Below are 27,336 nucleotides of genomic sequence, written 5' to 3'. Positions count from 1 at the left end.
CTTTCTGTGTGGAGTCTGCATGTTCTTCCTCTGCCTGCATCTGTTTTCTCTGGGTTTCTCTGGCTTCCTCCTACGGTTCAAAGGTATTTGTGTCCAGGGTGCAGGATATAGATGATAGTTAGATGGATAAATCAGTACGACAAATAATGCTTGGAGTAGGGATTGGTTCGTCTGCTGTTAGTTTAGCAATGTAAAAAAACTAAAACAACATATAATCAGTGTAATTTATCACCACAGTAAGAGTAGTTAGTTCTCACACACAACAATTTATAAATGTAACTTTAAGCAATGACAGCAACAGTTGTAATTTTGACTTAAAAAGCCACATAAAGAAAAAAGGCAAGTTTCCCATGTGCAAAACCCATGCTTCCCAATTAGAGGTATGTAAAGCCCATGTGATTACACATGAAACCCATGTGATTGATGAAATGAAAACCATGTGAAACCCTGTTAAGTGTTTGGCTCGAGAAGGCAGGGAAGCAGTTAAAGGTATTGCATAAAGGGTTAAGGGGACCCTTAAATTGTAGTCCAAAGAAGGAAGGTGGTAACGGGCAAAGTGGTGCAGAAGTGTGAAGGTCCATCGAGGTCTCCAGTTGAACTGAGGCTCCAAAATAGAAGCTGGACTCCCGTAGCACTCACTGAGATGCAATAATGACCTGGAAACCAGGAGATGGCAGATCTGAGAATATGTAGAGATCTTGATGATTGTGATGAGGTGCAGCTGGTGGCTCCGCCCCCGACTCTGGCACACCTGCAAAACATCACACAAACACAGAAGGGGGGGGGCTGCTCCCAGGGAGACCTGAGGTTACTGCAGGTCACATGATGTTCCAGGATATATACAGCAAACCCATAGGATTGTATGTAAACACATGGGATTATATATAAAACTCTTGTATATTCCCATATACCAATACATACCAGTGTGAAATCCACGGATTACATGTGAAAACCATTGAATATGTGATACAAATCAAGTTTGTTCAAACATGCATTGCAAATATATTAACAAAAATGTCCATAAAAAGCGAAAAAGTGCCCCAAAAATCAGTTGGCAAATAAGTCTCTGCTTTGTCAAGGGTCTTTCTTCTCTGCTGAACCTTTGTGTTGGTCAGTGCTCACATTTCTGCACTTGTTAAAATGTTTTCCACATGTGCTACCACATATTACAACATGTGGAAAACCTTTATTTTTTTCCATGTTATTATATATTCCAATATGTGGTAAACAGGTGTCCTAAATGTGATCACGTGCCCTGTGTGCAAAACATGGGAAACACGTGTGTTTTTATCTGTAAGGGGCAACTCTGAAGCTCACATGCATTCATGAGCATTTTTTTGTCAAAGGAAACATCTTTCATTTTTTAGGTTGTGAGGAGTTCAAGAGAAGGATTCTTATCATTCATTTAAAGTCCAACATTTTTACTTAGTGGTTTGTTAAATATGGACACAGATCTGCCAGGGATTCAAAAAAGAAAGAAAGGAAAGACAGATTTTTAGACAGTAAATAAGACAATTTCCTTATCATAAAAACACTTTTATTATTCACTCATATGCTGCCAAAACAGTATAAAACCACTTGATAATCAAACAACTTCTCACATCAACTTCATTTTTGCAAATTATTGACATTAATACATGAATGTAGGACCTGGTGGGTATGATACAAGGACATTAACCTTGATATTTCCCATTGGACAGACGCTCAGCCGGTTTTCACTTCAGTTACTTCAGATAAATGTCATTAAAGGTGCAATAAAAAATGTTTAAATTACAAAAACACAATATACTAGTTACATTCAGTGCTTCTAACCAAAACAGATTTTCTGTATACATCAGACCGGCAGCACATCCATCACCGCACTCCTTTCTGGGAGAAACTGCACGAAAGCAACCATATAAACAGGAAATTGAGACTTTTCTCCAAACTTCCAATTTAAACTAGCCGGTTTAAATAAATAACTAAATGTTGAGGAGTTGTTTTGTAGCTGGTTGCACCAAAAACTTTGATCTCTGATTTGTTCCACTGCCGTGTCCTAAAATAGATCCTGATAAAAAGACGTCATGGCTCCAAGCTATATGAAGGGAAACTCTGTGAGTTATAATGTAGCTCAGTCAGCTATATCCAGCGTCTTCTACAGCTGGAACAGTGGACATATATTTACTTACTAATCAATTTAACTGGGTCATTTTCTAATATGGTTTTGCACCATTAAAGTCTAAGACGTGTTTTCTTCCAGAAGAGGGCGCAAACACGTTGCAAGCCAAAGTTCCTGGATGTGCAGGTCGGATGTATCTGTGATGTCTAAGAAATGTGTTGAATGTCTTTAAGTGGCTGTGCTGTGCTGTGCTGTGCTGTGCTGTGCTGTGCTGTGCTGTGCTGTGCTGTGCTGTCTCTATATAGACCTATCTCTCATAAATTAAAACTTTAAAATTTTATATTTATGATCTCGTGCCCACAAATTAATTAAAAAGTGCGGGCAATTAATTTTTTTTTTTATCTCTCTGGCCACTCCCGGGCTCTGTAAAACTGTGATTACTCCATTATGACACTTTTCCAGTTTTAAATAAATAAAAATTAGTGCAACATGAAAAAAGACCCAAAACCCAAATTCACCTCAGAACAAAATTCCAACATCAAACATGTTCTAAATTAAAGAAATGACTGAGCGGGGAGGAGACTGTCCACCTTCACTGGGGCTCCTGATGTTCTTCTCAGGCCATCAAAACTGCTCAGTATGGTTTCCACTGCAGGACAGACACACAATACACACACATGCAGATGTAAACAAACACAGGTTAAATACTAGTTTGTATTGATGGAGATTATTTAATCAAAGATAATTTGTTTTTCGTATCAACTTACCGGCACTGACCGCTGTCTTGCTACAAAGAAAATAAATAATAATTACTCTCGTGGACATCAACAGTTCACGTGTCACAGTGATATTAATACAGTAGCCTGCATATGGTTTTATGTCACTGCCACCAAAACACATCTGATCGTCTGTCATATTGGAAGATGGTTACTGTTGGTTTAGCAGCCAGTTTAATGACGGCCTCTAAACTCACCTGAGTACCGGTAGCACCGCATCTTGAACAGGAAGGCCAGCAGTACGACCACAGAGAAGCCACTGGTGAGGTAAAACATCCAGCTGACTGGATCTGAACTCAGGAAACACACAACAGATATTTACCTCTGCTGCCACTTGGTGGTAGCTCACACCAAGCTGCAGTTTAGTTTCTGGGACTTTTGCTGCGTTTGTGAGTAACACAACACAGGAACTCCAGCTCACACCATGTTTCCCTATGTTTAAGTGTTTGAGTTGTGAGAAACAATGACAACATGGACGGCGTCTAGAAGCCACAAAGGTTGACAATTTTTAGCAAGCTAGCGGGCGGGGAACGTGAAGAGATAATGACAGAGGGAGAAGATGAGGTCGTTGGAACATCAACATTATCCACAGATGCATTGCTTAAGTTATAAAGACAAACTCTACCAGACTAAAATTACAATATTTTAGATCTAAGGCTGCAGGAAATGAACCTCCATGGGCTCCGCCGTTGTTGAAAACGTAAGCAAACACGTCACAACTTGTGAACTTGGGGCTTTTTGAAAATATTGAGTGCCAATGTCGTGAATACCACGTCATGATATTGGACTGTAACACTTTAAATACGACCCCATTTGAACGCAGCATTTGTATCGATCCTGCTCACCTTCAACATCCAGGATGAAGCTCTTCCTGATGTGCTCTGTCAGGGACTGATGGGAGACGCTGCATGTAAACTCACTGCCAGAGTTCCTGAGCAAAGCGTGGAGGTAGAAGAAAGCCGACAACGAGTACGTCTTGTCCCAGTTGTGTTTGTGGCTGAAGAACGAGATGTTCTCGAGATCTTTGGGCAGAGGAGCGCCGGCCCTCTGGCCTGACGCCTTCTTTGACCAAACAATCTCCACATCCAGAGGGTAGTAACCCTGCGCCTCACAAACCACCCTCTGCTCCTCGCCCTCCTGCAGCGAGAGAATGGGCCCCACGTTGAGGGAGACACGAGGAGGCTCTGAGGAGAGGAGGGAAAGTAAAAGGAAACTTTGACTACGGTCACTGGGCTGGTTTGTCCAAGAGAGTCAAATTCTGCTTTCAAACACATTAAATTCTAACTTTTCATTCACATCAGTAGGAAATGTTCCATAAATGTTCCTTCGTGTTGAGATCTGGTCTCAGCTCCCACATTATTTATTTCTGTAACAACATTGTGTAACTTGATTTTTACGAGTAATATCCCGATTGTATATTCTGTATTCTATTCTACAGTCTATAAACTTTCCTTTTGCTTTGATTATTGAAAGCACGGTTCAGAGCGGGAGGTAATGAGCAGCAGGCTGAGGCTGATCCCAGACTGGAGCCTGGATGATGCGTCCTAGCGCATCCAGAGGTTGTATCTTACACATTGTAGATCAAACATGTGAAACAGTAAAATGGTTGGAGAGCAGTTTAAGTGTAAAGCACAAATAAATTGAAGTATCAATTTAAGAGTTGAGCATTTTATCAAAGTTCAAACACTGAAATGAGCAGAGATGCCAGTTGAAGCATGATAAACTGATGTTTTGGTTCAGTTGGATAGCCTCGTCTACGGACATCTGTGGGAAGCAACACAAAATACAGTAGGAATTTTATATTCTTATTCTGTGGGATATTGATATAGCCAATGATCTGGTATATTGTAGCCTATTGTTAAAGTGGCTGTTCTTGCCTTTCAGGCAGTTGGGTGGCCTTTTAAAATGAAGGAGACTAATCCCGGTGTTGTGTCGGAAGCTTTTGGGCAAAAAAGTATGAATCAATATCTCTCTTGCGTGCTCACTCGCTCGCTATGTGCGTGTGCGGGAACCTATAGACGTTAACGGTGGCCTACGAGTGGGCGGCTCTTGTGCGTACTATGGATCTTGGTGGCGCCACTTATGAAAGCTCTAAAAACAAGTGAGTGGACCTTGAATTCAGATTTTGTCCACATGAGACTTTAAATCATCAGACAGCACGAACCATCAGAACCAGTATTTTTTTGCCATGATCTTTATCTCACCTTCGATGTGCAGATTTACGTCCAGACTCGCTAACAGTGCATTCGCTGAAACCGAACAAACGTAGGTCCCTTCACTGGTCATGTTGGCGACGGGGACGGTGTAGGAGGCGTCTCCTACTGCCTGCAGCCCCGGGCCGGACCCATCGGTCCGCTGGGTCTGACCTGAGCGGTGGAAAGGGCTGAAGAGTTTCTTCATCGCTCCATGTTGTCGCCGGTGCCACTCCACGGTGACGTTTGGTCCCTCATGGTCGATACCAAACTGGCAGTTGAGCTCTTTTTTGGCCCCCAGTCGAGCTTTCACTACTGGAGAGTTTGTTTTGATGACCATGGCAACTATGGAAACATGTGACAAAGACAGTGGCACAGAGAAACATTTAGGCTTGTATTACACGGAGATGTGTGTTGTGTTCACGGTGTGGAAACCTCAACTCGAGGTTTTGCTCTAAATTTTGACTCAGATTTCAGAATAAAAGCTCACATGAAGTCCCATAACTACAAGTGCTTAACTTAGAATTTATATGTAGTTCTAATTCTACTACGTTTTTTGTGTTTACCTGTTGTAGTAAGAGTCTCTTTGTCCCCGATGGCAGGCCAGCTGCGGTAGTCCTGCTGTGGGGGAGGTTGGTCAGACGGGTGTCTGAGGAAGGCGGTGACGGTGAAAAGGCCCTTGATGTGTCTGACGGTGCAGCTGAACCAGCGGTTGTAGTCCTGGGGCGCCTGGACAGGCCAGTGGATGTGGCCACCCTCACTATAACTTCGCATTTTACACACCAGCTGATCTGCATTCACCGCCTCCACGTACCGTCGCAGGTCCAACTTAGATCCTGCAACAGGATGAAGTACAATAGAATAGAGTAGATTTCAGTCTTCTCTGTCAGTGGGCTGAAGTAACTTACCGGTGAGCAGGAACGTGATGGCGTCAGGATTGACAGGAGCGTCTCCTGTTTGACCAAACTGCAGCGTAGCATCTCTGCGGATGTGTTGTGTGTCAGTGTCTCCCTTCGTATTCGGAGACAAACGTTCATCAATGAACTCACAGGGCAGCCAAAGGATCTGATGGGCACAGAGCACACCTGGATCACACACACACACACACACACACACACACACACACACACACTGAATCAGTAGTCTGTCAACAGTTAGTAGGAAGCAGTCATGTTATTCTTGCTGTCTCCATGAGTTTATACTCACCACACGGAAGCTACAAAAACAACACAACCTGCAACGAAGCTTTAAACAGTAACTTACCTGTATAGAGGTACAAGTACACCAGTATCTTTAACATTAAACACATGATTGTTCATTAGTGTGCTCCGCTGTGTTTCTCCTTGTTGCTCGAGCAGCACACGAAGCTGCTCAGGATACTTTCACTTTCACTTTCACAGGAAAAAAACAACCTGCTTTGCATGCAGCTGACATCAGCAGACGCGCAGACACATTAATCACATGAAACTATGACGAAAATATTCTAAAGTCTCCTGTCCATAATATATGTTACAAAACTGTAGTAGGTTAACCAGGACGTGTTTGTGTTCTACATATTGTTCAGTTCGTTAAAAACATTGTTTTAAATGTCTCTCCTCCTGCTTCAACCAGACAAACCTGGGCCAGCCACCCATGCACACACAGTTACCCCTTAGGGCACGGGGCGTCGCACACACACAATTGGGTCACTGTCCTCAATGGGATTTTCCATTAAAGTAGTACATTTCCTCGCCCATTAGCCTAGCCTTTATCTAACTCTAACCTGAAAACCAAACTTTAAATCCTCAAACAGCAGGCTGGATCCTTGGCAACCTCTAATTCAGTACCAACAGTGACAAATGTACCCATGTGTGAGAGTGTATTAAATCTTTGTTCCACACCGGGATATTAAAACATGTAAACACATCTGGTCCAAGTAAAAGTCTGTTGAGAGAATATCATTTGAAAGCAGAGGATTTTGAGACGTCAACAAGTTTTACAAGAAGCTTTGATTTCACTTTTTGCTGCAGAGTTGAGAGTGGATGTAAAAGACAGGAGGCAAAAGTTTCAAGAAATACACCTAAAGATGCCCTAATGTTCAAAGATGCTGTTACGCCCCCTGACTTCATTATGCCTCTTTTTAGAAGAGAGCTGTGTGTTTGTGTTTCAGGTCTGCCATGCCCCGTCCTGATTGCAGAAACACCCACACCTGGGAGTCCTCAATTGATCAGTGGAGCTGCATATCAACCCCAGATCCTGTGCTACTCTTCTCTCTTCTGATTTTCTCCTTGCATGTTGCTGCTGCTGCCGCTGAGAGTTGCTACTGCCGTACCTGGGGCATCGACAACAGAGCTGTTGTTTTTGGTGAAGCTGTTGTTTTTGGTGAAGCTGTTGTAGGGGTGCTCTGCCAGTTATTTTGGTACTTCCTGTTTTCTCCTGTTTTGTGGCTAGGTAGGGAGCTCAGAATTTGTTTTTCTGTTTTGTTTATTTCCATAGGCCGGCTGAACTTTTCTTTTCTAGTTAGAATGGGAGTTTTGTTTATCGTTTTGGCCTTTTGAGACCCTGATGTCAGCTATAGCTGTAATCTTGTTTTGACCTGAGGTTTAACAAGAAAAAAAGTTGTATAATGACCTCATGAAATATGTTTTGATGTAAAAAAAAAAAAAAAGCTTCAAGAAAGCAGCAACTCTGAGGCTTTCTTACATTTAAGAGCATTTGATGTCAAAGGAAGTTTGATAAACCGGTTTCAGTATTTGGGTAATGAGAAGTTCAAGTGAAGGATTCTTATCTTTCATTTAAAGTCCAAAATTTTACTTCGTGCTTTGTTAAATATGGACACAGAGCTGCAAGGGAATTAAAAAAAAAGAAAGAAAAGACATTTTAGACAGGAAATCCCTTAAAGAGGAGTTTTTTTTCCCCTCCTAGCTTATGTGGGAATTGTTGAATTGTTGGGTTTCTCTGTATAATATTGTAAAGTCTTGCTGTAAGGACTTTAATGTGTTAAGTGCCATGAAATAACCTGTGTTGTGATTTGGCGCTATATAAATAAAATTGAATTGAATTGAAATAAGACAATTTCCCCCTCCCAAAAAAACTTTTATTATTCACTCATATGCTGCCAAAATAGTCTAAAAACCATTTGATAATCAAACAACTTCTCAAATTGACTTAATTATTGCAAAACATGGTATTACATTATTGAGCTCAATCAATGAATGCAGAACCTTCAGATACATTTAGTTAAAGGTATCCAGTACGATAAACAATGTTCGAGTTTCAAATAAATACATGTGTAATATTCTCGTGATATTCAATGCTTCTAACCAAAACACATTCTCCATCATCATGTTCCTTTCTGGGAGATAACGGCCCCTCAAACTGCACCGACAGCAACCGTATAAACAGGAAGTTGAGACTTTTCTCCAAACTTCTAATTTAAACTAACCGGTTTAAATAAATAACTAAATGTTGAGGAGTTGTTTTGTAGCTGGTTGCACCAAAAACTTTGATCTCTGATTTGTTCCACTGCCGTGTCCTAAAATAGATCCTGATAAGAAGACGTCATGGCTCCAAGCTATATGAAGGGAAACTCTGAGTTATAGTGTAGCTCAGTCAGCTGTCAGAGTAAATGTTGGCTCACTATTTATAGAGCAGGACTGAAAAGTTAAATATTTTACTGGTAATTTGCTGAACTGGAGACCCAGTAAGGTAAAAGTAGATGTCTAGTTTGGACACCTTTGGCACCTGAGTGAGGTTGTAGCTTGATGCTGGAAGGGTTGCGACTGAACAGGGATCAAATTAAAGTTTAAGATATATCCAGCGTCTTCTACAGCTGGAACAGTGGACATATATTTACTTACTAATCAATTTAACTGGGTAGTTTTCTAATATTTTGGTTTTGCACTGGTTTTTTAACATTCAAATCTATGACGAGTTTCACTTGTTTTCTACCAGAAGAGGGAACAAACGTGTTGCAAGCAAGCGGCGACCAGCAGTGACATCACCCGTTGGTTTGTGAACGGCCGTTATGAAGCCTCGAGTTCTGATTTTGTCCGGCGCCATCTTGCTAGTTCAGAGTGGTTTGGAGCAGGAAGTGACCATATTTGGACGAGCTGGGGGGAGGAGCGGTGGATCTGACTGATCTGATTGGAAACCCGGCGATACTACATCCCGCCCACCGATAGATGTAACCTGACTGAACTACAGGCCTGTCAATCAAACAGACACGCCCCCAAAACACACCTTTTGAAGCTTATTTTATAATTAATGAGGGATTATTTTCAGCTGGACGGACAATAAACTATTAAGAAGGAGAAACTTTAGCAAACGAAACCGAGATACGTCATGAAGAAATTTTATTAAAGTTGAATGGGAGTCTATTGTAGGTTAATGCATCCATCGGCCTCAGCCGGAAGCTACGTCCACTTTTATATATAGTCTACGGTTGCAAGCCGGAGTTACTAGATGTGCCGGTCTGATGTATCTGTGAGGTCTAATAACGTGTTGAATGTATTTATGTACTCATAAGAAAATGCCAAAGTCGATTCCTGCTTTGTTCGCTTGCTCACAATCTTTTGCTTTTCGTTGGAGTTCTGCATTGATTGTTTGTGCAACACCGCCCCCTGCAGATCAGGAATGAGCATCATGTTGTATGCAGGTGCAGCAAAAGCATTGCTCCATAGCACTCCTGGTGGTCAAAAACACTAATAGATATCTGCAATTGCTGCATTATCAGCCATTTCCAGTTTTTAAATTAAATCAAAATTAGTGGAACATGAAAAAAGACAATCAGCTTCACAGACACCCAAATTCACCCCAAAACTAAATTCCAACATCAAACATGTTCTAAATTAAAGAAATGACTGAGCGGGGAGGAGACTGTCCACCTTCACTGGGGCTCCTGATGTTCTTCACTGGGGCTCCTGATGTTCTTCTCAGGCCATCAAAGCTGCTCAGTATGGTTTCCTCTGCAGGACAGACACACAAAACACACACATGCAGATGTAAACAAACACAGGTTAAACACTAGTTTGTATTGATGGAGATTATTTAATCAAAGATAATTTGATTTTCATATCAGCTTACCCGCACTGACCGCTGTCTTGCTACAAAGAAAATAAATAATAATTACTCTCGTGGACATCAACAGTTCACGTGTCACAGTGATATTAATACAGTAGCCTGCATATGGTTTTATGTCACTGCCACCAAAACACATCTGATCGTCTGTCATATTGGAAGATGGTTACTGTTGGTTTAGCAGCCAGTTTAATGACGGCCTCTAAACTCACCTGAGTACAGGTAGCGCAGCATCACAAACAAGAAGGCCAGCAGTGCGACAACAGTGAAGCCACCGGTGAGGTAAAACATCCAGCTGACTGGATCTGAACTCAGGAAACACACAACAGATATTTACCTCTGCTGCCACTTGGTGGTAGCTCACAGTACTGCAGTTTAGTTTCTGGGACTTTGTACCGATCCTTCTCACCTTCAATATTCAGGATGAAGCTCTTCCTGATGGGCATTCTCAGGGACTGATGGGAGACGCTGCATGTAAACTGTCTGCCCGAGTCCCTGAGCGAAGCCTGGAGGTAGAAGAAAGCCAACACCGTGTACGTTTTGTCCCGGTTGTGTTTGTGGCTGGACAGCAAGATGTTCTCGAGATTCTCGGGCAGAGGAGCGCCGACCCTCTGGCCCGACGCCGCCGGGTCCTGCTTCGACCAAACAAACTCCACATCCAGAGGGTAGTAACCCTGCGCCTCACAAACCACCTTCTGCTCCTCGCCCTCCTGCAGCGAGAGAGTGGGCCCCACGTTGAGGGAGACACGAGGAGGCTCTGAGGAGAGGAGGGAAAGTAAAAGGAAACTTTGACTACGGTCACTGGGCTGGTTTGTCCAAGAGAGTCAAATTCTGCTTTCAAACACATCAATTTTATAATCTCTCATTCACATCAGTAAGAAATGGTCCATAAATGTTCCTTCGTGTTGAGATCTGATCTCAGCTCCCACATTATTTAACAAACCTGCAGGTGTCTGTGAAGTCACTTAAAAAGGACCAACAGAGAATTTTTTTGGGTGCTATATTTTACATATAACCTTTTCTCTTGCATTTGTTATTTATAAAAACATATATCATCTTCGATACAATGAATGTTGGATAGTCTTTTGCTGCATAACAGACAATAACACATAGTAATAAATAAAACATAAATAATACATAAACATTTCTGTCCTCTGACTTGGGAACTCAAACCAATTGGGTTGCAAAGTGGGCGGAGCTATTTTGGGCCAGTACTTCCAGAAGTTAAAGACCAATTTATCCAACCCGGTATCACGGCAAAACGTGAAATAGACACGCTTTGGCCTGTCATGGTGTGACAGTTACACATTTTCCTGTAGTGGATGAAAATGCCTTGTGATCTGCAAAAAAATAAAACTTATAGCTAAAACACATGGTTGGCGTTAGGAAACAAAAAACAACTCAACAATACCGTTGTCACTTCCTGGATTCGAGCCTTACCGCACCGCGTGGCAGTCCGCGACTAATACCGCCAAAACCTTGGTCACATGATCCCGGGTCACATGATATCCACGCGTGTGTAAGTTTTACGCTTTCAAAACGTGTAACTGTCACGCTCAGATAGGCCAAAGTGTGGCTATTTCACGTTTTGCTGTGATAAGAAATGTTGGGGGAGCCACAGTTAGAGCACCAACGTGTGGCTTGGGTCGGCTTGAATAATATCCAGTTCCATCATCAACCAAATACTCAACAACTTCCTTAAAAATGAACTGCTTCTTCAGTAGAATCAGAGGTACAAGCTTACGTTTGTGAAGTTTTAGAGAAAGAGGTTAACTACAACTCCCAAAGCAGCCAAATGTTCAAAGGTTTAGTCTTCTCTGTAGTTTGAAAAAAAAAAGATCCTTTTTGTCCATGACAGCTAATTCAATTTCTTCCACTGATTAATACCATTATCAGGTGAAAGCTCCTAAAAAGCTAGTAAGTGGACCTTGAATCCAGACAAACAGCTAAAAATATCAGACAGCATGAACACTGTGAACTAGTATTTTCTGCCATGACCTATGACCCCTCTGATCTTTTTCTCACCTTCGACGTGCAGATTTATGTCCAGACTCACGAACAGCGGATTCACTGCCACCGAACAAATGTAGGTTCCTTCACTGCTCATCTTGGTGAAGGGGAGGGTGTAGGAGGCGTCTCCTCCTGCGAGGGCCTTCAGCCCTACTCCGGTCCCCTCCGTCTTCCCCGAGCGGCTGGTATGGCCAAAGAGTTTCTTCCTCTCTCCACGCTGTTGCCAGTGCCACTCCACGGTGACGTTTGGTCCCCTGTGGTCGATACCAAACTGGCAGTGGAGCTTCATTTGGGACCCCAGGCCAGCTTTTACTGCAGGAGACTGTGTTTTGATGACCATGGCAACTATGGAAAGAGTTGGGACAAAGACAAGCTTGTGTTACATGTGGGGTAGATTGGGTTGTGCTCACTGTCTGACACCTCACAACTTGAGCTGTTGCTTTGCCTTTTTGCTCAGATTTCAGAATAAAAGCGTCCCATGATGTTCATTATTATCAAAACTACTCAGCCCCTTCCACCCTGGATGCCTCTAAACTGGGAACAGTTCATATCCCAACTAAAAACACAAATGGATGTTACCAAGTGTATGAAATGGATGTAGCCTTGTTGTGCTTCATTTATGTAGCATCAAATTTGGTACAGTTGCAGTTGAGATGTTTTAAAACAGGTTCAAAAACATCACTGTCATTATTTGGTGTCGGTATAAGGCTTTTATTTACTCTCTAATTTGTAGTTTTCATTAGATGGAAGTATAATCTGAGATCTGGAGTTTTTCAGATTTCACTCTGGCCTGGTGACATTTCATCATATAGCCCAGGTCTTAGGCGCTATATGGGTTAACCTAGAATAAATAAATACATACATACCTACATGAATACATACATATATATGTGTGTATATATATATATAGTAATTAAAAAAATCTACGATAATTGTGTTTACCTGTTGTAGTAAGAGTCTCTCTGTCTGCGATGGCAGGCCAGCTGCGGTAGTCCTGCTCTCCTGGGGGATGTTGGTCAGACGGGTGTCTGAGGAAGGCGGTGACGGTGAAAAGGCCTTCGCTGTGTCTGAGGGTGCAGCTGAACCAGTGGTTGTAGTCCTGGGGCGCCTGGACAGGCCAGCGGATGAAGAGGCCCTCTGTACTGTACCTGCGTATTTCACACTCCAGCTGATCTGCATTCACCGCCTCCACGTACCGTCGCAGGTCCAACTTAGATCCTGCAACAGAATGAAGTACAATAGAATAGAGTAGATTTCAGTCTTCTCTGTCAGTGGGCTGAAGTAACTTACCGGTGAGCAGGAACGTGATGGCGTCAGGATTGACAGGAGCGTCTCCTGTTTGACCAAACTGCAGCATAGCATCTCTGTGGATGTGTTGTGTCTCTGTGTGTCCCTCCTCATTTACAAACACGTGTTCATCAGTGAACCTACAGGGCAGCCAAGGGATCTGATGGGCACAGAGCACACCTGGATCACACACACACACACACACACACACACACACACACTGAATCAGTAGTCTGTCAACAGTTAGTAGGAAGCAGTCATGTTATTCTTGCTGTCTCCATGAGTTTATACTCACCACACGGAAGCTACAAAAACAACACAACCTGCAACGAAGCTTTAAACAGTAACTTACCTGTATAGAGGTACAAGTACACCAGTATCTTTAACATTAAACACATGATGGTTCATTAGTGTGCTCCGCTGTGTTTCTCCTTGTTGCTCGAGCAGCACACCGAAGCTGTTCAGGATACTTTCACTTTCACTTCACAGGAAAAAAAAACCCAACCTGCTTTGCATGCAGCTGACATGAGTAGACGCATTATCAAATTAAACTGACAGAATATTTCGACATGTTTAAAATATGTTTTCCTTAATTGCTGTATTTTAACAATGACGTGTCTGTGTCCTACATATTGTTCAGTCGGTCTTAGTGTGGGCTATCTCTTCAATGTACCTATACCATGTTAAATTAGGAATCCAATGATAAAGCACTTTCCCTCACTGCAGCGCCAAAAAACATTTAACGAACTTTTTGTTTTAAATCGCTTTCGGTTATAGTTATAGTTTTACGCCAATGAACGTGCAGTACTGGATCCGTCCTGCGGTGGCGCTGTGAAGAGCTGACGAGAGCAGCGGGGCTCTCTTTGTCAGGTGACTCGCTGATGCGGAACTGCGGAAGCGCGTTACACGAAATGTGTGACATGCAGCTGAAAAGTTGCGACAAGCTTCTCAGACCGACAGACTTTTATCTGCTCCATAAGCTTCTCCGCAGTTTATTCTGAAGTATTAGGTTGTAGTGGACTGTTGAGATGAATGGGAAGCCGGACGGACAACCAGCGATGACGCTGATGATGAACAAAGGTAACCAGACCTCCTCACTTCCTGTTTGTAAAACATGTTGGTCTTTAGTTCAAGAGTCTTTTTCTTTACGAAGGACCAGTAATGTTGTATAAACTAAGAAAGAAGACTGAAGTCGGCTTCTTTTACGACACAGTTACTCAAAACAGATTTATTTTGCTGATTGTTGGTGAAGCAGACAAAAACGAAAACAGAAAACAAAAACGCACCAAACAGACATTTAATGGAAGAAAAGTCAGTTCCTCCTGTGCTGAATCCAAAGAGTCATCTTGGACCCGACACACAGTGTCAACAAACGATGTTCAACCAGATGTCTTGATAGCAGCGAGTTGTTCTTATTCACTGATTTGTCTGGTGTTTTATAGACTTGGTGATTAATCAGGACAAAAACCTTCACATTCATTGAAATGAAAATGATTGTCCTGCCGTGTGTCTGTAGGAGGATCAGAAGTCATCATCAGAATCAGCTGGCTGGCTTATCTGTGATTTCAGTTTTGGGGTTTCCCGTCTTGTGCTTCCAGAGTCGGCCGTCCTCCAGGGATCTTTCCTCCTGGCCGATAAGCTGTGTCTCCCCTCGTCGCTGTCCTCCATTCAGAAGGCTGACTGGAGCCGAGTGGGTCAGCCGGTCCTGGAGGCCCTCGGAGAAATCCGCGGACACGACGACCTCGGGGGTCGACCCGACCCGACAGCCGCCAGCTGGAAAAAGAAGACGGTTTGTGTCGTGTGGTTGAAGCTGCTGAGCGGAGAGGCCGGAGAGGATGTGGAGACGGCGTGGAGGGAGAACCCTTTCTTCTCCCTCCAGAACGGCCTCCCGGAGGTCAACCACGTCGTCCTGCTGGAGCTGGTCAAGTCAACAGCGGCGGCGCACATTTATGCCAGTTTTCTCCTTTCTCTGCCTCAATCTGAAATCTGCACAGAGCTGGAGAGGCTGACGGAGCACGTGAGGATCAGTCCCAGGAAGGAGGACGACGTGCGACTGCTCCTGGAGGTGTGGTGGGAGCTGTGGAAAGGCGGAGCTGGACGGGCGGCGGAGAGTATCGAGACCGCGTTCGCCGACCAGTTCGCTCGTCTCTCCTCGATGTCTCCCGGCGTGTCTCCTCAGGCGGCCAAGAGGTTGAAGCTGGACTCCACAGATTTAGCAGCATCGCTGCCAAACGCCGATGTTCTGCACATTCTCCTTCATGCACTTAAAGACATGAAAGATGAGGTGTCCTCAGCGGACCTGTGCTTCCAGGCCCTGACTGTCGCCCTCGATGCTCTTTACACGTCCTTCCTGATAGACCAGGAAGTCCTTCTTCCTGTCAGAGAGAAGATGGACATCCTGTTTAGAGCCGTCAGCAGCAGAGGAAAGAATCCGGAGGATCTGAGCCCCGAACTTATCCAGGAGGCTCAGAGGAACTTGCGTGCTTCTCGCACTCCGTCTCGATTTCGGCCCAGCAGCACGAAGCTGAGTGAAGCTTTGAAGGTCGTAACCGAACTCGCACAGTTCTGGAGAAACAGCGGGATCCTGAACGCGGCCGCCAGCTCCGCTCCCGGTTACTCCGCTTTCCAGCTGGAACAAAGCGTCCAGAGAGTCGTTGCGGCTCTGGACCGACCCGAGATGACCGACGGAAAGACGGAGAAGAACACACTCCGAGGTCTGCTGAAGTCGCTGTCTCTCCCCGCCGTCAAAAGCAACCCCGAGGTGAACGCGAAGGTCGCCGCCACCGTCATCGGTCACCAGCTGGAGGACTACGAGAAGTTCGCCGCGTTGTTTGCCGGCGAGACGTCGTGGGCAGCCCGTGACGAGACCTGGCTGGACTGCCTGGAGAAGAACCCGGCGGCCTTCCGGCAGCCCGACACCGTCGTCAGCCTCTCCTCCACCCTCATGAGCAAACTCTGCAGCGGCAGCGCAGACGTGAGCCGGTGCAGGAAGCTGATGAAGGTCGTCGCGGATATTTTCTCCGCGCTTTCCTTAGAGGACAAGAACAAAGTGCTGGCCGCCGTGCTGAGATCGTCCAGCAGGGGGCTCTTTGCGGGCTCCGTTCCCTCCGCTGTGACCGACGGCTTCGAACAGGAGCTCAACATGGCCTTCAACTGCATCATCCAAGTAGGAGGAGGAGCGGCGGCGCAGGGCAACCTGAACACGGCGGTGTCTTTAGTGGCGAGGGTGGCCTTCCAGAACCCCGAGGCTGCTCTGAGGTCCTGCTGCCATTCGGCGGTGTTCAACAAAGGAGCTTTCTCCCTCATGGCCAAGATCCTGCAGCAGCTGCCCGGACTGCGACGTCAGCGACGAAGAGGAGACGAAGAGGAGAGTCTGGACGACGGGAGCGCAGGCAGTCTGCTCTGCGGGTGTTTACGGGAGATGATCGCCACCAAATCGCTGTCGGCCGGTGAAAAAGAGCAGCTCCTGGTGTTCCTGGGTCTCCTGATGACACCGGACGCGGTGGCCGAGGGAGAAGACGCGAGACGAAGCTTTGTGGCGCCTCAGGAGGTCGTGAACACCTTCGTCCTCCCCAACCTCTCGGCACAGGGTGAGTCTCCTGCCCGGCTGCACCTCTTCATCCGCTGAGTAACCAAACTTCATTTAGAGCAACAGAGTGAGAAAGACGTTCATCGTCCGGTGCCTCTGATTTTCTTTTTTTTAAATAAGTTGTCACAGTGTTGAGAACAATCAGTTTATTTGTTCTACAACATAAATGTCCTGCACTCACTTAGAAGTTTTTTTTACCTCAGCAGTCTACGAAGGACCTCATAAGTTTGACACACACACACACACACACACACACACACACACACACACACTCTCTCTCACCAGTGACAATAGAGCTGCCATAAAATAGATCAAAAGTCTAATATTGATCAGTATTCAGGGTTTTCTCTGGTCTGTAGCAGCGTGAAGTTATTTAACAAAAACACTTTGTTTTGGCATCTTTTTTGAATCATTATCATTATGATATATATATATATTTTTTTTAAATGTCTAAAAACTGTCTGCCATTAAAATTATAAGCTCCAAACACTGGTAAAACAAATCTTTGAGAAGCTGCAGTGGAGTAGAGACTGTGGAATAACATGTGGGTGCTGCGCCTCAGTTATCACGCTGCAGTAATGTATCGTCCACATTCGTCGACAGATTTAACTGCGCGTGTCTTTTTTGTTTTAACCATCTGGACAAATGAGCCTCGAACAAAGCGAAACCCCTCCGAGATCCGCCGGCCGCTTCCCGAGTGTTCGTCACGAAACAAAATAGATAAGTCGTGTTTCTGCGTGGTTACTTTACCAAGCCGCTCCGGCCGCCACGTTTACCGTCAAACGGCACAATATCACCGTCAGGCGATTAACGCTTCGAGCGGTATCCATGGCGATGGATGTTTTGGCGATGGAAGCCTCTCCCACACTTTATCTGTTTATTTATACCGCAGCACAGAGAGCTCTCCGTGCTGCTGGGGATGAATCTGTTCACAGAAACCAAAGAACCCGAGCTTCATCCACAGCTTGCATCTCCGGTCAGAACCGTAGACTGGATATAAAAGCAGAACCCGTGTCAAACTATAAATGAATCAAAGTTTAGCTGCAACACTGAACAGGAAAACGTAGACGACTACAAACTCGGCTTAGTTGTGTTTTCTTCAACTGTGTAACTCGTGTTTCTTACTTACAACCCCGTTTCCACAAAAGTTGGGACGCTGTGTAAAAAAAAAGGTTAAAAACAGAATGCAATAATTTGCAAATCATGTAAACTCATATTTAATTGAAAATAGACCTAAGAGGACGTATCGAATGTTGAAACAGAAATATGATTGGACATGAAAAACCTGTACTTATTTTGACTTTGATGACGGCAGGAAAAACAAGCTGACATCAGGTATTTGTGGATAAAAACGACTCCTTCTGATACTCGTGCTGAAGTAAGAGTATTAGAAATACTGCTCAGTGTGCAGAAGAAGTCTATTTGAGAGTCATTAACTTGTAAGCATCACTGATGTTTAAACACGGGCTTTTATACACCGCTGGGAGCTTCACCTGTAATAACACATCACGGTTTATTAGGAATAGTCCTTTTTTTTTTTTTCCAGTTGGGAACTAAATGTGGTGGAGTGTCAAATGTCTCCTCATCTTCATCTCAGAAAGGGTTTTGGATGTTGTGGTGAATACTGCTCTCCGTGTCTCCGTGTCTCCGTGTCTCCGTCCAGCTGTCGGCTCCGGTGATGCAGAGTTCAGTCTGAAGCTCCTCCACGCCGCCCTGTCCGTGGACGCCCGGGACGCAGCGTCCTCTCCCCGCTGGCTGCTGCGCTGCTCTCCCTTCCCCCTCCTCTACGTCCTGGCCCAGCTGCACGACCAGGCTCTCAGGTCAGTTCTCGGAGCCCCGTCCGGACGCGAGCCTCCTGGCGAGGTCGGATCACTCGTGGCCGGCTTCAGGCCGAGTCGACGCGGTCCCGGCTGACCACCTGAGGTTAAATCTCACTTTCCGGTTCTGTCTGCAAATGATCACGTCACGAAAATATACCAGCAGATGAGCACAAGAGCAGGAACCTGAACATCTGACCCCCAATGAGTCAGGTCAGATTTATGAATTGTTCCTGGATCAAAGGGGGCGGGGCCTCTCTCAGCTGCGGGTCGGACATTACACGAGAATATACAGATGCAAGAATATAAGATACATTTAGTGGAGGCTTTGGTGACACGAGCGTCACGTGTGCTTTAATTCACTAATCAGCTGTCTGCAGTAAGTTTCTCCTGCTGTCAGTCAGCTGCAGTTCAGCCTCTCAGCAGAATCACAGGAAATGGAATAAATAGAAAAGAGGAGCAGGCAGAGATCTTCAGGTGAAAACGACAAATAACTCAGGAACCTGCTGTCACGTGCCGGTAACACACCGAACAGGAGTGATCAGAGATGTATTGATATTCAGAGGACGTCAGCTGAGTCGGCGGCGGCCCGGCCCAGACCGGACAGGCGGGACAGGCGGGATCTCAGTGCGTCCTGAGTGCGTTTCCACCTGTACTTTTGCTGGACCCTCGTGATCCGACCTCGCCAGGTCGGACGTGTCTGGGTTGATTCATCCAGATGGAAACCGGGTCCGAGTCCGTTCGTTTGAACCCGAACTCTCCCACTGCGGTGATCCCTGTAACCTGCCTCTGGTTTCAACACGACTCCGTCTGATCTCCGCCAGGTGCTGGGAGCAGCCACCAGAGGGCGCTGTGCACCACTGGTCCACGGACACCCGGGAGCTGCTGGAGGCGGTGCTGGACACCGTGGGGCAGGCGGTGGGCGCGGAGGTGGCGGCGGTGCCGAGCCGCTGGTCCAGAGCTCTGTTCTGGCTCTACAACAAGGTGGAGCAGCTGGACTGGACCGTCCGGTTCCACCTGAAGCCCGTGTGGGGGCAGCACTTCAAAAACGAGGCGCCCTCGTCTCTGCTGGCTGTGTGCGATCTACCTGAACAGGTACCAGAAGTTGAATGTTTCTCCTGCAGCGATTGGTCGATTAGTTGACTCAAACGTAATCAACAGCTGTTTTGATCATCAATTAATTGTCGCAGTTGTTTGTTTTTTTGGATCCAAAATATCAACCGTTGTCTGGTTTAGGCTTCTTCAGTAAGAAGTTTCGCTGCTGTCCTTCGTCACGACAGAAAGCTGAACAGATTTCGGTTTTAGACGGGAAGTTGAAGATGTCACTTTGTGCTGACTGAGATTGTGAACGGCATTTTTTTTTTTTTTTTACCTCTGTTGTTGTTTTTCACTTTTAAAACTTTTAAATGAAAATTACAAATAAATGTTAGTTTCAGCCCTGCTGGGTTTCTACATCTCCTGGGCCACAGGTGGTGCTGTGAGCAGGAAGTGGTTGACCATATTTGGTGAATGTAAACTACTTGTGTCAGCTTTGGTCTCCTGTGTGCTGTATTTAGTAGAAATGCAATAAACTAATGTTTAATAGTTTAAGATGATGAAAGTGGAGACCCGATGGATCGATGGTTTGATGGTGCTACTTGTGTGTTTGTGCCCCCTCTGCAGGACTGGTCAGGTTTGGATCTGCCTCAGTACGGACAGGGCACCGGCCTCCTGGCCTGGATGGAGTGCTGCTCCATATCCGACTCCCTGCAGTCCACCATGCTGTCCTGCCTCTCTCTGGACCAGCGGAGGCCGGACCACGTCAACATGTTCAGCAAAGGTCTGCTGGTGGCTCTGACCCAGACGCTGCCCTGGTGCTCCGTCTCCCAGTGGAGCCGGCTGCTGAGGGGCCTGAGGGAGCTGATCACCTCGGGCCGCCTCCACGTCCCTTTCTCTCTGGAGTACGTGGACTATCTGCCCCTCCTGGACCTGAGGAGGTTCTCCTGTGAGCTGCGTCTGTCCGTCCTGCTGCTCCGAGTCCTTCAGCTGCTCTGCGGCTCCAGCTGCTCCCACTGGCTGTCGGCAGGCGGCTGGGCCCACGTGGGCCGGCTGTACGCCCACGCCGTGAGGGAGCTGATGACCTCGGTGAGAGCCAAGCTGCCCCTTCCGTCACCCGGAGCTTCGACAGTCTCGAAGACACCGGCGTCCACCGACTCCAGTCCTCCCCCTTCAATCAAAGCTGCTCAAATGTCCACAGATCCTCAGAAAGCAGGAGACTCTCCTCTGAAAGCCCAACCGGAGGAGGAGGTGGAGGTGGAGGCCGCTCCCAGCCAGGAAGTCCTCTTCGTTCTCAGTCAGCTCTTCTGCCACGTTCAACACATCCAGGTAGGAACTATTCACAGTGATGCCACGGCAACGGAGACTTTTGGATTGTGATTGGCTGGAAGGTGTTAATTAACTCTGACTAACCGCACAGTCGAACTGGACGTTTCCATGATGGCGGTGTCTGTTGTTGTTAAATAATGACCCCAGCTCCAGGTCATCGAGCCGGGGTTATTTTATGTCACCAACACCACAAGAACTCACTAAAAAAAAACCTGATTTAAAGTGATTGACTGGTACATTTAGATATTTTGATGGTAAAAAAAAAGTTCCTTTAATACTTTCAAACCTCCTAAATCTGGATCCATTTCCCCTCTCCCAGGTGATGAAGCCCGGGGGTCAGTGTGAGCCTCTGTTCCTGTCCAGTCTGGAGATCCTCAGTCACTACGAGGCCGTCATGGCGGCGTTCCCGGACAGCTGCAGCGCGCTGGAGAGCGACAACACCCGTCACTTCTTCTCCACCATCACAGACAACCTCGAGAACCCGGAGATGAAGGCCGTGCTGCAGCAGAAGATCGCTCAGCTCGTGTCGTCAGCAGCCTGACGCACACACACGCGCACACACACACACGCACACACACACGCACGCACGCACACACACACACGCGCACACACACACACACACACACGCACACACACACACACACACGCACACACACACGCACGCACGCACACACACACACGCGCACACACACACACACACACACGCACGCACGCACGCACACACACATCTGTCATGTGTTTTCCACTCCACACCGAGTTCCCAGATGGTCAAAACTCTGAGCACGTTTGCTGATAAAACAAGAGCCACACTGCACTCAGTTAAATGTGGGAATTAATACAAAGTGATGAATTACAAATCTGCTTGAATAAAAGTCTCATATTTCACAGCGAATGTCTTCGTGTGCTGCCTTAATAATATTTATTCCCACTATCATTTAAACCTGAGACCACATTTGCAATTTAATTACATTATTTTTTTTATCCATTTAAAAGAAGAGTTTCATTTATACAAATAAAATATTCTTTTGAGTTCAGATTAACAGCTCAACATATTTCAGGCGTTTACAGCTGACAAACGCATCCCGAAGAAGGAAACGTTCACACTCAAATGATTTAGTGCACAACGAACACGGAGCTGCTGAGGCTTCAGATCAACGGTGTCAGAGCCAAAGGTCGGGAAAAAAACCAGCGAGGGAAGAAGAGGTGAAACTTTAACAATGTCGAAGGTTCGTGGCGGGAACACAACGAAGCCGATTAGTCAACAGAAGCTCGACTTTCATCAATAACAATCCTCAATTTGACAAAAAAAAATACTTTTTACCCAAAATCTTCAATATTCAGACTTTTTGCTCAGAATAAAGAACTTTTTCTCAATAAATGAGGAATCTATTGTTAAACTGGAGCGGCGCAGTGGTCAGCACTGCTCTCACCCTGTTAGGGATGAAGCAGGTACAGATAATGGATTTGAATCTTTAGTTTTTTCCTCTAACAGTGGCCCTCATACTTGATCCGTGGCCTCAAGAGTCTCGCGTTATTTCTGGAGACGGCTCGGTCCGTCCTCGGCTTGTCTCAGTCGCTCCTCCCTCTCCTGTGTCTCAGGTACAGTCTCTTGGCTTTCCTCAGCAGCAGCAGGAACCAGTAGACCTGAGGAGCCAGGAGCACCGCATTACCCACGTTGCACTGCAGGGGCAGGTGAAAAGGCACGCTGTGCAGAGGAATCCCGAACTGCCGGCCGTACATCCAGTACATGAAGGGGAAGAGCAGGATGCGACACGTGAAGAAGGTCAGGAGGACGGCCACGCCGTTGATCCAGTGCAGCCGGGTTTTGTCGAAGCCCAGCTGGGTGGAGGGGAGGGGGGTGGAGAGGGGTGGGGGGGAGAGGAGAGAGGAGTGAGACACATTGTGTAATACATGAAATAAATTGTTCTGCTGTATTTCCCAATTTCCCAAAACAACAGTGATTGAAAATCTGTTGACAGGAAATGACAAAAAAAAACAAAAAAGCAACACGTGTGAAAGTGTCCCTGAGACAGATGTGGTCCTGATCTCTGGCTCTCCTTCCTTCTGACCTTGTGTGAACAGTGACTCAGCGTAAACTTTGGTCTGTGAAACCAGCTGCGATTACAGACTGGATCCGACTCAATAAAACCTCGGTGGTTTCATTTTTACAGTTTCTTCTTTCTGTGCGGGCGGACTGAGGACAGCTCACGGTTGGATGTTTCGGGGGGGCGGACCCGTCCACGTCGCTTCTCTGAATCCTGATTTCAGACAGTTTTATTGACTCCAGCATGATCACATGGTTTGATGAACACACAGTGACACTCGGCAGGAAAATAAACATTCAAAATAATAAATAAATAAATAAATAAACATGAACCAGATAAATAGTGACGCTGTCCGAGTGGTTTTACCTGAATGAGAATCTTTCCTATGGAGACGAAGGGAGTGCTTAACTCTGTGGTGAACAGACAGCCGATGAAGAAATCCCCCAGCCCTCTTCTGAAGAACTGAAAAAATCAAACAAACAGTCGTCAGCCAGCCATTCGTCACGCGTGGAAAACACGCTACGATCACGGCAGCGACTCCTGCCGGCTCGCACCAGAGTGATGGGCAGGAAGACGAAGAGCAGGGCCACGTGATGGAGGACCAGCATCCAGTCCTTGAGGAGGAACGCTCTCAGGGTCGACAGAGAGTGACCGCCGGGACCGCCTCGTTCCCTCTGAGCGAGGTAGTGGCACAGGTACATGGCGTAGACGTCAAAGGCCATGTACGGCGCGCCGAACAGAGCGAAGCCGTTGACCAGCCAGTGGCTGCGGACAAGTGAGACAGTCAGTAAGTCCACTGGATTAACATACGCCGGGTTGTTTACCCACAATGGCTTCAGAGAAATGATGCATGAGCTCGTTCACTGATTGCACTATTCTTAGTTCTTTGTGAATGTTCTTCATCGTGATAAAACGGACTTTCCCACCTGTCAGTCATGACATCCCTGCAGGAGGACACCACTGTGACTCCAGCTGCTGTAGCCAGAGATGCATGGACGGCAGACATCAGTCTGAAAACACACAGTCAGCAGAACTGATCGTAGTTTGTAATGAACACAAATTACACTGAAATCAACCGACTACACATCGTTCATAGAGATGTCGCCAGACTCCATTGAAATACATCCCACTTCTTTGATGCCTTGTGAATGGGCACCGATAAATACATAATAATTATTACTTCAACACTTGACCTTCTCAGATGTTATTTGGTGTCTTCAGCTTACATATGATCACATGTTTGTGTAAAAAAAAAAAAAAAAAATCCAACTTTTTCAATTGTTTCATGAAGCTCATTGTCGCCTTCCTTGAAGGTTTGGAGGAAGATAATGGAGTGAACGGGATATTGAACTTAGCAAATAGATTTTCACAACGTTTGTAAACTCACAGATAAAAACGAGGCAGCATTAAACCGCCGCATGTGTTCACCTCGTGTTGTCCTCGGGTCAAAATGACCCGCAGCGGTGTTCAACCAACTTCTAGTTTATTCTCATATCTTTCTGGGATCATTGGTGACAAGGAGGCTGTGAGGGTTTCTTTAAAGAATGATCCCAAAACAATACAGAAACAAAGAAATAAAGTAGAGGTCGGTTGAACAGCTGCGGGTCATTTCGCCCCGAGGACAGCAGGAGGGTTATGAACCCGTGACGTGTCGGCTGACCTCGCACTGACAGAAACCACGTCGGCGTCGCTCCACCGGGGAGAAACGGATCTCAAGACTTTCCTGAAGCTGCAGAAAAGCCCTGGAAACACCACAGCTCCGCCGACCAAGGCGGTGAACATGGTGCCCGTCGACCTCGTCCTCCTCCCGGAGCCGCTTCACCGCCTCGACGCGCAAATGGAGATCAACGACGGTCCGCGGGACAAACAGCCGTCACGTGTCTCCGGTAACAACAAGGAGCAGCTCGACGGCTCGTTTCGGGGAACTTCCCCGTCAGCTTTCATTGAGAGGGATTTTATTGGCCGAAAGAGAAGCTCTGTGAACCAATAGGAACCTTTGACCTCGGACAACCTCTTCATGATGAACGCGAGAAGTAAACAGAAACCTTTCAAAATAAAGCTGATATTGATCTCAAGTTGTTTCCGTGCAATAACGATGACTATAAAGTACGAATTATGTTACCGTAACACTTATTGGAATATCTTCATCAAACAAACTGGTATTTATTAAAAGAAATGTTTCTAAATGATTTATGTGAATTCTTCAGGAGAAGTTTTAAGATCGTTACACTGCACGTGACTCACTAATAAGTTCACACACACATCTGGGTGATTTAAACATGGAGAAACCTAACGGTGGTGAGCATGATCATCCTTCATGAAATAGGATTTAGTTTTAACAGAAACATGGAAAATAACTCACAATCTGAATGATTTAAACCCGTCATGAAACATTTTGTACAGTAAAATGATTAAAATGCAGAAGCCAGCGACAGACACAAGACAAGCTGATAGATGGAAGAACTTATTGATTTGGGTTAATAAAGGACAAAGAAACTCACGGTGGCTTTGAACAATGCAACTAAATAACATTGTCTCCACATATTTTCTTTCTTTTTGACATAAATACCCACTGCAGAGGCTCTCCCACCTTCTGCTGCTGCTGAAAACAGGGCTGATAGGAGTAAACACAGTGAACCAAAACAACAAACAACAACAAAACCAAATGAGCCCAAACAGAGTGCAGAGCGTAGAAGAACTGTGGAGTCGGGTGACGACTGTTTGTGGGTGACTCCTTCTGCAGCACACAGAGTTGCTTGTCTGGTTGTTTATTGCAGCTTTAAGGGGGAAACAAAGGTCATATCTTCAACTGTGTCGCTAACTAGAGATTACGTAACACGCATTTTCTTTTTGGTTTAAAAAGTTGACAAAAATAAACACATCACATGTTAATATTTGTTCTTCTCATTTATCCACTTAAATGTGACCCGTCATATTTATCTTGTGACCCCTCTGCATGGTGCTGAACCTCAGATTGGAAACCTCTGGGAACATCAGGCCACCAAATGAGCGAATGTACAAACACAGACATAAATCTGGGACCACTGCCCTCCGGCCGCTGGACACAAACTGAGCACCAAGAAAAACATCAGACACCAGTGATTGATCATGTGTTTGGCGAACTTGTTTCCATGGTAACAGGACCATGGTTTGCTGGCAGGTAGGGGGTTCGAGGCAGCCTGAGCCGGACCTCCACTCCTCCTGACTGAAGAAGATGGAGGTGGACAGCACCAGGACGACTGTCTGTCGAGACTGTCCACAGTCTTTGTACTGCTTAAAATAACTGACGAAATAAAAGGTTCTGTGTTTTTGATTTATATAAATAATTCTTGGGAAATCATTCCACAGTTGTTGGTTGAAACACGAGTCTGAAATCTCTCAGCAAGTTTCCTCTGTGACTCCACTTCTGTATTTACTTCCTGCCTGTCTGTGAACTGAATATGCAGTTTTTCCTGCACATGTGTCGAGGCCGTGCCGGGCCTCAGGATTAGTTTCAAAGTTCACAGAAGTTCCTGAGAAGCAGCTTTGGCCAATAAAATGACTCCGACTGAACCCACAGCAGCTGGATGGTTTCCAGGCATCCAGCTGGGTGATTATTGGATTTAAAATGAGTTGATTTACATTTTTTTTCCTACATTTTTTACATTCTTATTTTAAAAATATACAAAAATATTAAAAAATAATTTACTAACAAATCCCACTGTTTAACATATTTATAGTTTGCAATCAACAAGTTTGTCATAAAAATGTACTTAAGTTTAAACTGAGCTTTTCTCTCAAGGAAATCCCCTCTTCCGGAGAAGTCACACCAAAGTATAATTGTTTCCAGGAAACCTTCATGAAAATTAGTACAAAAGGTTTGTGAATAGAGGATTACGGAGTGTGTTTGGACTGAATGACCTCTGCTAAGATGTGAGTTATGCCAGGCGTGTGGCCACTGCTGAGCAAAGGTTCATCGTATTTAAAGTTTTCAGGTTTTCTTTGGTCGAACAATGAGGACTGAAACAAGAAACGAACGCCTGAACACAGTGTTCCTGTTTAACCCTCACATTAAACTAATCACAGGAACATGTCACCGATCCATCAGTCTGATGATACGA

The 27,336-nt window shown here is 45.5% G+C and overlaps 4 protein-coding genes across 4 annotated transcripts; 1 reads left to right on the top strand and 3 right to left on the bottom strand.

Moving 5' to 3' along the window:
- Nucleotides 1-1,521: 1,521 nt before the first annotated feature.
- LOC138196986 (tapasin-like) lies at nt 1,522-6,446 on the bottom strand. The gene is made up of 8 exons (XM_069147409.1): nt 6,330-6,446; nt 5,975-6,151; nt 5,633-5,902; nt 5,079-5,411; nt 3,720-4,058; nt 3,072-3,164; nt 2,866-2,885; nt 1,522-2,747 (listed from the first exon to the last, which is right to left on the bottom strand). The coding sequence occupies exons 1-8, from the start codon at nt 6,373-6,375 to the stop codon at nt 2,733-2,735; spliced, it is 1,293 nt and encodes a 430-aa protein (XP_069003510.1). The 5' UTR covers nt 6,376-6,446; the 3' UTR covers nt 1,522-2,732.
- Nucleotides 6,447-8,128: 1,682 nt separating this feature from the next.
- LOC138196985 (tapasin-like) lies at nt 8,129-13,860 on the bottom strand. Its single transcript, XM_069147408.1, has 8 exons — nt 13,774-13,860; nt 13,425-13,601; nt 13,077-13,352; nt 12,150-12,479; nt 10,534-10,881; nt 10,337-10,429; nt 10,131-10,150; nt 8,129-10,012 (listed from the first exon to the last, which is right to left on the bottom strand). Exons 1-8 carry the CDS (start codon nt 13,817-13,819, stop codon nt 9,998-10,000), a joined length of 1,305 nt encoding a protein of 434 aa, XP_069003509.1. The 5' UTR covers nt 13,820-13,860; the 3' UTR covers nt 8,129-9,997.
- A 455-nt stretch (nt 13,861-14,315) lies between these two features.
- gemin4 (gem (nuclear organelle) associated protein 4) lies at nt 14,316-22,076 on the top strand. Its single transcript, XM_069147406.1, has 6 exons — nt 14,316-14,501; nt 15,020-17,011; nt 18,674-18,830; nt 19,652-19,922; nt 20,490-21,191; nt 21,511-22,076. Exons 1-6 carry the CDS (start codon nt 14,450-14,452, stop codon nt 21,730-21,732), a joined length of 3,396 nt encoding a protein of 1,131 aa, XP_069003507.1. The 5' UTR covers nt 14,316-14,449; the 3' UTR covers nt 21,733-22,076.
- A 7-nt stretch (nt 22,077-22,083) lies between these two features.
- LOC138196984 (TLC domain-containing protein 3A-like) lies at nt 22,084-25,132 on the bottom strand. The gene is made up of 5 exons (XM_069147407.1): nt 24,897-25,132; nt 24,163-24,246; nt 23,791-24,001; nt 23,603-23,698; nt 22,084-23,030 (listed from the first exon to the last, which is right to left on the bottom strand). Exons 1-5 carry the CDS (start codon nt 25,016-25,018, stop codon nt 22,761-22,763), a joined length of 783 nt encoding a protein of 260 aa, XP_069003508.1. The 5' UTR covers nt 25,019-25,132; the 3' UTR covers nt 22,084-22,760.
- Nucleotides 25,133-27,336: the final 2,204 nt, after the last annotated feature.

This window comes from Embiotoca jacksoni, unplaced genomic scaffold (assembly GCF_022577435.1).
Source record: "Embiotoca jacksoni isolate LCO1_2020_lvr unplaced genomic scaffold, fEmbJac1.0.p SCAF_14, whole genome shotgun sequence".
NCBI classification, from domain to species: domain Eukaryota; kingdom Metazoa; phylum Chordata; class Actinopteri; family Embiotocidae; genus Embiotoca; species Embiotoca jacksoni.
This window is presented reverse-complemented; position numbering and strand designations above follow the sequence as displayed.